The sequence below is a fragment of the Galeopterus variegatus genome, unplaced genomic scaffold (genome assembly GCF_000696425.1).
Source record: "Galeopterus variegatus unplaced genomic scaffold, G_variegatus-3.0.2 Scaffold899, whole genome shotgun sequence".
In the NCBI taxonomy this organism is placed as follows: Eukaryota; Metazoa; Chordata; class Mammalia; order Dermoptera; family Cynocephalidae; genus Galeopterus; species Galeopterus variegatus.
Window position 1 is genome coordinate 188,567 of NW_007727010.1, and position 11,489 is coordinate 200,055.

An 11,489-nucleotide genomic window follows, 5' to 3' on the forward strand; every position below is an offset into this window, starting at 1 on the left:
TTTGGCAGCTGGCTGGTACAGGGTATTGTTGACCTTGGTGTTATAACACCAGCCTCTAGCCAACTGAGCTAACTGGCCAGTCCTATATTTTTAAAATTCTACTTTTTTTTTTTTTTTCCTTTTTGTCTTTTTTCGTGTCCGGCAATGGATCGCAACCCTCAGTGTCGCGCCCGTACCGGACCGGGACCGGCAACGGAATCGCAAACCTCGGTGCTGCGCCCGCACCTCGCTCAGCCAGTGAGCAGGAACCAGTCTGTATGTGGGATCCGAACCCTCAGCGGGAGCGCCACCATGCTCCCAAGCGGTGCACTGTAGCAGTGCGCCACCGGGCCGGCCCTAAAATTCTACTTTTTTAATAAAATATCATAGGTATGTTTCCATTCAGTATTCTAAATATACATCATTGCTTTTAAAGTTTAATATGTGTGTGTGTTGTGTGTATATCTATATATAAAACCCATTCCATTGTTTATACAAAGCACAGTTTATTTAATCATTCTGCTTTTGGTCATTTAGGGTCCCAAATTTTCTGTATTATAAGTACTCCTTTGAAGAACATCCTCATCCATTTATTGTGCTCATTATATGGACAACAGTATAGTGTAGTGTTTAAGAATTCAGTTGTGTGATCTTGGATAAGGTACTAAACCTCCCTGTGCCTCGGTTTTCTCATCTTGAAGTGGGGAATAATAGTACTTTTCCTGAGTGTTGTTCTAAGGATTAAATGAGTTAGTACATATAAACTCGTGGAGTAGTGCTTACATACATTAAGTACTGTACAAGAGTACTTTACTTCAAAAAATTCATGGAAAAATAGAATGAAAAAATAACACAAATTTGTCCACGAACTTTTAAAGTATCCTCATATTTAATAAATCCTGCTAGTATTAGTATTTTGTCACTTTCAACTTCTAAGTTGAATTGCTTCAACTTTTAAATGTAATAAATAAGCAATGACTTTCTTATTGCTGGATCCACTGATCTTTTCTATATCCTTATTCCTTTTGACCTGTGACATATCCCACCATTCACCATGTCTCTTTTTTCTATAATGTTCCTCTTTGATTTCTTAAACGTGATTGTATCCTGTTTCTCTTCTTATCTCAAGTACTCATTGGGGTTCTCTTCCTTTTGTGTGCCTGGGTATGGATATTTTCGAGAAATGAGTCTTTGCTTGTCTGTATATTCTCTGTTCCAGAGAATATACTTGAACAGAGAATATACTTAATGTGTTAGGTATTATATGCCCTAGGTATATATAAACTTTTTTTTTTTTTACAAATGACTTAAATACACATGTTCGATCCCACTGTCTTATTTGAAACCAGTCCCTTATCTCCTGACTTCAGTCAGACAATTTCTACCTGAGTTGTCTCCATAAACCTAATGACAAGTAAACTTTACTGTACAGCAACTCTTAAAATATTTTTCATTTTTGATTCCCATGTAAAAAAAAATACCTCTGTTTTTCCCTCTACCTTACTGGCTTTTTCTCTCTATTCTCCCTCCCCAAAGCCCAGGTCAATATTGCCCCACTTAAGGATGACAACAGCATCTTAGCTATTCTTATAGCTAATACAGGCTTGCCTCACCCACAGCACTAAAACCCTCCTCTGTTCTTCCCACCCTACTGATAAGCCACCTTTTCTCCGCTTTAATAATTGTTATTCACCTGCCAGAAAATCCTCAAGTGTCATTCAGATTTTCTTTATCATGTATAACTCTGCTTGGTTTTTTTTTTTTTCTTTTTTTTCCTTTTTTTTTTTTTTGTGTCGGCTGGCTGCTGCGGGTATTTGAACCCTTTGCCTTCATGTTATAACACATGACTTCTGCCTGGCTTTTTATGCCCTCTGTAATGCACCTTCACCACAATTAGCCAAACTATTTTTCTAGTACATACTCTTTCTTGCCTTGGATGCCTTCACCATTCTACCAAAAATGTTATTTTGTTGGCTTGTGCAAACCCCTCTTCCCATGAATGGCCTGGATTCTATTTTTTTATTTTTTTTATTTTGTCGATATACAATGAGGTTGATTATTGTGGCCCATTACCGAAACCCCCCTCCCTCCTCCCACCCAACAGTGTTCTTTCTGTTTGCTTGTTGTACTGGATTCTATTTTTTCGGTGACGCTTCTCTTGATAATTTTGCAGGGGGCTACTTTTCCTCTGAATTTTATAGGGCATGGAGCATATACAAAATAATTCAAATTTAAATTCAGTCCTGTATTGTTCCAACTTTAGTTTTATTTTTCCAACTAGATTATAAGCTCTTTAATACGATTTGGGTCCATATTCACTTGGTAAATCCTAAGGACACATGACATACTTTTTAACTGGCTTAGGGAAGTGGAAGGTTAATTAATACTTAATAGTACAAAGAATCAAAGCTGAAGGTAATCATATTTTTGTTTAGCATATTTTAATTTCAGTCATAATGAGACTACACCTCACAGTGGTCTACAGTTTCTACTCATATTTAACAAATACTTAATTTTGTGACACATTTAAGTGCCCGGAGGACTGAAAATTTATGGGACATCAACAGATTATGGCCACCCTATTAAATCTAAATCAGTGTATATGTATGTGTACGTATACATTTATATCTATATTAATAGGAAAATTATAAGTTACAGAAAAAAAGCACAATTTGTTGTAGGGAAAATTGGGAAGTATAGATAAGCAAAAACTACAAATTAACTACTTAGTTGTTTACCTTACTCCCCCACTGAAATATAACTAAAATATAACTCCATGAGTTACAAGATTCAGCTTAATTCACCACTGTGTTCAATGCTAGAAAAGGGCTTGTCTCATAGTAAGCACTGTTATTTGTTGAATAAAAATGAATTTATTTGCAGACACTCCTTTCTTGATATGTTTGTCTTAAAATTGGGAGTTGGGTGGTGGAAAGGAAAACGTTCAGCAACTGCTCCAGCAACTTAAAAACCTATTCATAGATCTTAAAATGCCATTCTTCAGTATTTCCCAAATTCTTTAAAATTTACATCCTGTAATCTCCCAAGACATGTTTTTCAGGGCATAGTGGATTAGAGAGCATCTGAAGAGCAGTGAAGAAGTAAATGAATGGAATATGGGGTTTACATGTAGGATTCCATTTGCCTTCAGATTTCAGGATTAGGGCTAAGCTTTTTGGATATTTAAGACAAGCAGAATCATTCAGCTGCATTTCAAACTCGAATTTAAATTGGTTGTCTTTAAATCCCTCAAAAGTGCAGGTGCTATTCTTTAGAGTAGAAAAGAGGCAGGGAACAAATTAGGAATGTGGGTCTGCAATTCATCACACTTATGGTTAGCAAATGCCATATGAACTCACTTTTGATGGCTCCTAGCCCTGCCTCTGTCAGGTACTGTCTGAAAACATAGGCACTGACTTGTCCCAGATGGCTGTTGTGTGAAAATCTAAAGGAAGTATATAGAGGCTTACTTTCTCCTTTAGATTTTCTTGCTTCTTGATTTTCCGCTATAGAATTGTGAGGTGGGTTCACTTATCAAATGTTTTTGAACTATTTCAAGTTAATTGTACGGTTACTACTGATTCTACAACTGACAACTTAAAAAGCAACATACTTCTAAAAAATTCTGATGTTATGGGAGTTTTTTTTTTTCCCATAGGATAAAGAAAAAAATAGAGTTTGAGGAAATCAGTTAAAATGATGTTATTTCTCGGGCCGGCCCGGTGGCGCACTGCTACAGTGCGCCGCTTGGGAGCACAGTGGCGCTCCCGCCGAGGGTTCGGATCCCACATACATACTGGTTCTTGCTCACTGGCTGAGCGAGGTGTGGGAGCAACACCGAGGGTTGCGATCCCGTTGCCAGTCCCGGTCCGGTACGGGCGCGACACTGAGGGTTACGATCCGTTGCCGGACACGAAAAAGGACAAAAAGGAAAAAAAAAATGATGTTATTTCTCTGGTAAAAAAGAAAATGTTAATTTTATAGGCATTTACACCAATATTTCATAAAATGTTCAATGAAACATGAAAAATCTTTTAACATTGGTTAGGAAAACGGAATTTATTTTTGAACAGATAAATGTGGCTTCGTTAGATCCCCACATAAAAATATTCCAGGAAAAGGGCCAGCCTGTGGCTCACTTGGGAGAGTGCGGTGCTGATAACACCAAGGCCACGGGTTCGGATCCCATATAGGGATGGCCGGTTAGCTCACTTGGGAGAGTGTGGTGCTGACAACACCAAGTCAAGGGTTAAGATCCCCTTACCGGTCTTCTTTAAAAAAAAAAAAAAAAAAATTTCAAGAAAAGGGCATGGCTAATCTAAACTGTTACAAACACATGTCCACAGTTAGTCAAAGGTTTATTAGAACTCTTTTTTTTTTTTTCCTTTTTGTCTTTTTTTTACTGACTGGCAATGGGATCGCAACCCTCGGCGTTGCGCCCGCACCGCGCTCAGCCAGTGAGCGGGAACCGGTCTCCACATGGGATCCGAACCCTCGGCGGGAGCGCTGCCACACTCCCAAGCGGCGCACTCTCCAGTGCGCCACCTGGCCGGCCCTATTAGAACTCTTATTCTGACAAAGTTTACACCTTAGAAAATTAATCTACTGTAAGTGATCATTAGTTCTGACAATTGCTCAGAGGATAGCTTTAGTTCCAAAAGGTAATTAATAACCAATTGATGCTCAGGAAATAATTGTGGAAATTATCAAAGGACTAGAAATATGAAGTGTTCAGTTCATTTTATTACACTGCAGATCTTATCTCCAAAGCAAATTGATGATAATTTTTTGAAATTATTCTTTTAAATGAATGTTGTTTTAAAAAAATGAGATTATAGCTGCTGTGGTAATGCCAGCCAGTGTTGGCTCTGTAGAGGGGCTCTCAAATAATATCTATTGGTTGAATTAATGAATGACAGTCAGTGGTCGTGTACAGAAAGGCCAGAGTGTCTTCCTGTACTTATCAAAAATGTCTTTTTCTACATATATTTATTAGACTAATACCAATTAAAGAAATAATTGATGAATCAAAGATACAGGACAAATTTGTGTGGGGGCAAAAAGGTAAAACTTTTTAACCTTTTTTTTGGTTTATATTTCTTACACATATGTAGACAAAATTTTTACTGAAATGCACAAGTGAGATCATATACTTGTATTACAATCTCTTTTTTCTCGTCTCTATTCTTTTCTTCACCCATATCACACTGCCTACTATACTTATGTTTAACAACCTTGTGTGTTTTTGATATTTTTCTCCATGCTCATAAAATCATGCCTAAACTACATATAGGATTTATTTTTGGTCATTGTTTTATAAGGATGTATTATACATATTTTTATTATATTTTTTCACTCAATTAAGATCATGTGGCACTACCTCCTGATTACTTGTTATAGTTCTAATTCATTTTATATGGGTATATAATATTCCATGTTATGGGTGTACTGTAACTTATTAACCATTTTCCTATTGACAGGTATTTACTTTGTTAATTTTTTTGTTACTACAAAGTCAGCTGTAAATAACTGTATACATAGGATATAAATACCTTTATATCCTGGTGATTTTATTTTTATGGAATACATATTTTTTATTTGAATAGCTGTTACCAATGGTTTTCCATAGAGGCTGTACCAATTCATATTTCCTCCATCAATGTATAAAATCCCTTTTTCTTAAATAGCTTCAGCAATGTTAATATACTTCTAAGTTTTTATCATTCTGATGAGTATAAAATGATATTTTAATTTGTCTTTCCCACTTTGAAATTTTTTACATATTGTTATATGGTTTTTAACCATTTGTATTTTCTCCTGGGAACTGCATATTCATATTCTTTGCCAATTTTGCCAAAACCAACAGGTGGTTTTGGTTTTCTTGAGCAGTTGTAACAATTATGTATAATCTCACCTGCATTGGGAAGCTGGTGACTTAAACTCATTCCACTTCAATCCGACTCTCAACTCAGCCTATTTACCTCTACTGAGCCAAGCACTGGATGCAAGAAAAGCTCAGGTTCTGTGGGAGTCTCAAGGAAGAAGGCTGGTAGAGAGCTTAGGCAAGGACTAAGAAGCTGAACCACAGAAATACTTGGAACACTTCAACTGCCTTTCTATGTCAGAAGAATGTTGACATCAGCCTGGCCACCAGGAAACCAAAAAGGAACTGAACAGGCAGGCTGAGTCCTCCCTCCTCTTGAGCAGAGACTTCTTTCTGATTCCTTGGCAGAGGACTAGCAGCAGCCTGTTTGCTGCCTACACTTGCTACACAGCTGTCATGGCAAAGAAGGAGTCGATTTGTACTATAGGACTGCCAACACAGTTTCAGCGAGTAGACAGAAAGAATAACAGCACATCTAAGGATCCAGCAACCAGAAAAGAATATAAAATAAAACTGTCAGTACAGGCCCTCAACCAAATAGAGCTGCTTGAGGAAAAAAACAACTGGAGCGAAATAATATGAACATTCAAAGTACAGTATTAAAAAAAAACTTCTAAAGCCATAAACAATTATTTGAGAATCACATACAGCAATAGGTTAAATGGAGGAGAATGGTCACATGGAGACTTAACAGCCTGGAGAATCTAGTGGACAAAGTATTTTAAAGCCTTGAGCAAAAATTCAAAGAAAGGATAAAGATAGATTTTTTTTAAGGGATAGAACCATGAGACCTATCGTGTGTAGTAAGAATTCTATAAGGAGAAAAAGGAAGAAATAAAGAGAATATTTTAAAAAGAAGAAAATTCTTGAGCTTAAAAAAAAAACCTTGAGTCTAGGTTCAAAGGGCATGCAGAATTAAAAGCAGAATTCGTGGTAATAATAATAAATGACACTTACTGAGTGCTGCTAGGCAATGATCTAAAGACCTCACACTTATTAACTCATTGAGTCCCAGAATGGCCATACAAAATAGGTACCATTTCCCCCCTAATTCAGATGAGGAAGAGACATTAACTGGATAGCCAGAATGTGAACCTAAGAAGTCTTAACTCCAGAGCCTTGGCTAAACTGCCTCAAATAGCAAAGACCTATGTTTAGGCTTATCATGGCAAAATTATGAACTCTGAAGATCAAGGTAAAAATTTACAAGTTCCAGAGAGAAAGAGCAAGTTATAGGTAAAAGAAAAAAAGACTGTCATCAGCATTTCCATCTGCAGCACCTTAAGCCAGAAAACGGTAAATTTCTCTTGAGAGAAGAGGACCACAAGCCAAAATTTCTCTGACCAACCAAAATATTTATTTACCTATCAGGTAAATGATAGACATGCTACTCCTCCTGCCTGGAATAACTCTTCCTTTTCCTTACCAAGCACCTTTTCCTTAAGATCTTAACTTTTTCCAGGAAGTCTTTTGCAACTCACCAATTCTGAGGTTTTTGCTTCTCCTAAATGCTACCATACCACCCTGAACTTCCCCCATCTTAGCATTTACCATAATCTCTTATGTAAGCTCTGTGAAGGCAGGGGCATACCATGCCTGTCTTGTTCTCTGTGGTAGCCTCAATGCCTAGCACAGTGCCTGCAATACAATAGGTTGACTAAGTGACTGAATATTTATGTGTAGTCAAAATTTACAAGTCTTCTTTTTTTGCTTCTCTACTTAGATTGTTCTAGTAGTAGCTATTCAGGGAAAGTAAAGCTTTTGTCTTCAGTAGATACATAAAGCCCTTTTTGGGTAGGTCTTGTATATCTGTGTTCATCTGGTGACTATTTCACAAAATTTTGAAATCACAAAATTTCAGTGTAAATGAGGTGTGTGTGAAAATCTGTCCATATAGAATCAATTTACACAAGGCATGTTTACATTGCACATTATCCATGTTGGGTTCAAACTTTTATTATTTGTTCTTTTTGAAGAACAAATTTAATAGGAAAGTGTAGAGATGAATCTGCAAGGACAGTTAAAAATTCGTCCAAAAAATTGTTCAAAAGTTCAGAAATAGTTCTGATACTCTTAAAAGGGTGAATGTTAATCCTATATTTTTTCTCTTTCTCTTAGATTAAAGCTAAAAATTATGACAAGGTTGAAAAGGTGAGTCCTCTTAAAGAATATATTTTGAATTTTATGCTGAAGCTTAACTTAAGATTTAATATATATAAGGCAAATATAGTAAAATGTTAACAATTATTGAATCTAAGTAGTGATTATATAAGAGTTCATTGTACTTATTCAGTTTTTTCATATGCTTAAAAATGTTCATCATAACATTTTTGGAAAAGGAAAAGAAAATAATTATACTCTACTGACCAAAGTCATGAGAATGATTTTGTCTAAACTGAAAACAGGAGAGAACTATTTGCCTTTTATTTGTAAGAAGATAAATTCATGAAAGGAGCTGAATTTGTTTTTTTAATGTTCCATTTCATCCATGTACCTGTGAAATTTATTTAACTGGATTCTGATAATATTTTCTTGCACTTAAAGCTATTTCAGAGATGCCTTATGAAGGTTTTGCACATTGATTTATGGAAGTGTTATCTTTCATATGTCCGAGAAACCAAGGGTAAACTACCAAGTTACAAGTAAGTGAAATTAGGATCTTAAGAATGCAAGTCATCTCTAGGCACACAGTCCATTTCACATAAACTCACACCTTCTCTTAGCTCCAGGTAGGAAGAGACATAAAGATTTGAAAAGCCAGGATTTTCCAAGAAATCAGTAACCTCGGAAAAAGTGCTTCAAAAAAAGCCACTGGCAGTCTCACTCTGGAGAATTCCATCACCCAAGCTCTTCTATATTGAAACACAATATATTTGCAACACCACTTTGTTGACTGCCTTGTAGTCTAACTTTTTAAAAAAGCATCTTTATACTTGTCCTGATACCATTCTTGGCAGGTCACAATGCAGTGTGCTACTTGAGTGATCTAAGGCATCTTTGACTATTGTATAGTTGACTTCCCCACTATGTCTTACACCCAACTGCCCGTCTCCACTGAATCTAAATAACGGACCTTCCCAGATGCTATTTTTGTACATAACAAACAGGCAAGTTATTTCTAGGACTAAAATTCTATCTTTATTATCTTTTCCTGATTATACTTTATTGTCTTATATTGAAGAGAAAGTTCTTTCTCTCTAAATTTTACTTCACAGGTAAATGTGTCTCACAACTTACCACCTTAGTGAGAGAACCACATATTTCCACATTTGAATTTGCTACTTATAAAATTAGGCAACTTAAAGACTATAAAGATAAGTAAGATAGGGGCCTTATCATTGATAAGCTCACAAGCACTAGATAAATGATACAAAGTACATAAATTAATGACATTGCAAGCATAACATAAAGTAACTATCTTCTGTATATACTTACAAAAATGTTTTTCATTTTTGTTCATAGAAAGATTCAAATGCTGTTCTGATCATGATAAGTTCTGTTTTAGTTGTAGATAATTTTTAATAACAAAAAACAAGTCTTTCACATTTATTTCAGAGAAAAAATGGCTCAAGCATATGACTTTGCACTGGATAAAATTGGAATGGAAATTATGTCCTATCAGGTAGAGTTAAAATTTTTTAATACACACACTTAAATTTGAAAATATCAACAAAGATATTAACATTTTATTTTATTTCTTAGATCTGGGTGGATTACATCAATTTCCTAAAAGGCGTGTAAGTATTTTGTGTGCGTGTGTGTTGTGTGTTGTTTTTTTTCTCTTTTTGTGTGTGTATTTTTATAGTTTTTTTTCATATAAATAGTTGGTTTAGCTATAATTGATGGCATTTCTTATACAATCTCAGGGAAGCTGTTGGATCTTATGCAGAAAATCAGAGAATAACAGCTGTCCGAAGAGTTTATCAACGAGGTTGTGTTAATCCAATGATCAACATTGAACAGCTCTGGAGAGACTATAACAAATATGAAGAGGTAAATTAGACCAGAGTAGTTTATTATTATAAACCAAACCATTTGAATTTTTATACATTGTAGCTTTGTGGATTCTAGACTTTCTAGTATCTGGTACCTGGATATCAATGTTGCACATTGTTTTTATATTGACTGTAATGAAAGAACTACTTCCAATGTTTTTGCAAGATTTTGAGAGTCTCTGTATTAGTGTTGTTATTTTTCTAATACTCTGTATTAGTATTCTCTAATACTCTATTCTTTTAAAACTATTTTTATTCTAGGCTGTATCCACACATTAATATACACAATTGCCATTGACCTATGAAGCAATACCTTTTGGGAATTATTTTTCCAGTAGAATGATCAGTTATTATGTACTGCTTTAACCTTATTATGGTGATGTGATTATTGGTCTCAGTTTTTGAAATGTGGTGCTGCAAGCCAAGATCTTTGTGTCATTCATATACTTTAACCAGCTGAACTCATCAGCCCACTTATGTAAACGTACATGCCAAATAAACTCTCATTAAAAGCAAGTTCCTCATATGTGCATTGTGATTTGGAAGAACTGGATAGGTTAGTGAAACTGTTTGCTCATGGGCTAGAGCAGTGGTTCTCAAACTTTTTGGTCTTGGGATTTTAAAAATTATTGAAGGCCACAAAGAACTTTTATTTTTAATGTGGCTTTTGTCTATCAATATTTAGCATATTAGAAGTTAAAACTGAGAAATTTTCATGATATATATTAATCACTTAAAAATAACAATAGTAAACCCCTTAACATTTTAATATTAAGTAGCATTAAAGAAAACCACTATATTTTCCCAGAAAAAATTAGTGAGAAGAGTGGCATTGTTTTATATTTTGCACATCTCTCTCTTTTTTTTGACTGGTAAGGGGATCGCAACCCTCAGCACGGTGTGGTCTGCACCATGCACAGCCAGTGAGCGCACCGACCATCCCTATATAGAATCCCATCCTGTGGCCTCATCGTTATCAGCACCACACTCTCCCAAGCAAGCCACAGGGGCGGCCCACACATCTCTTTAACAGCTATCTTAATAGAAGACAGCCAGGTTTTCATATCTGCTTCTAAATTCTTTCTGTTGTGATATTGAACTTCATATAGCCTCTGGAAAACTCCATTGTATATACATGAGCGAGGCAAATAATTAGTATTATGTGAAGATTGTTTTGATCTCATGAAAGGGTCTTGAGAACTAGGCATGAGTGGTAATGTTTATCTTTCCTTCCTACCCCCCCCCCCATTTTTTAAAAGTTATTCAGACCTAGTTAGACTCCCCTTTTTATTTATTTATTTATAATTTATTTTTTGGGGGGGGCAGCTGGCCAGTACAGGGATCTGAACCCTTGACCTTGGTTTTACCACCACCATGCTCTAACCATCTGAGCTAACTGGTCAGCCAGACCTAGTTAGAAAGGGCTATTAAAGTTGAACCATGGCTATTCTCCCAGATGAATCTGTACATTATTCTTTATCAGTGGAATTTTATGTGAAATAATTGACATTTTCCAAATGATTCCTATCTTTAAAAATTTCTGGTAGAAAGGACATTGTTCGGAGGGAGGGGGGAGATGGGGGAGGGAGGGAGGATTCGGTAATTGGCCACAATAATCAACCACATTGTAT

General features: G+C 35.8%; 1 protein-coding gene across 1 annotated transcript in view; it reads left to right on the forward strand.

The window, feature by feature from the left end:
• CSTF3 (cleavage stimulation factor, 3' pre-RNA, subunit 3, 77kDa) overlaps nt 1-11,489 on the forward strand; it is a 72,753-nt gene that overhangs the window by 42,875 nt on the left and 18,389 nt on the right. The window contains exons 4-8 of the mRNA XM_008573303.1: nt 7,982-8,014; nt 8,408-8,505; nt 9,419-9,485; nt 9,566-9,600; nt 9,730-9,856. Of these exons, the coding sequence (XP_008571525.1) occupies nt 7,982-8,014; nt 8,408-8,505; nt 9,419-9,485; nt 9,566-9,600; nt 9,730-9,856 (360 nt within the window). The remainder of the gene's footprint in view (nt 1-7,981; nt 8,015-8,407; nt 8,506-9,418; nt 9,486-9,565; nt 9,601-9,729; nt 9,857-11,489) is intronic.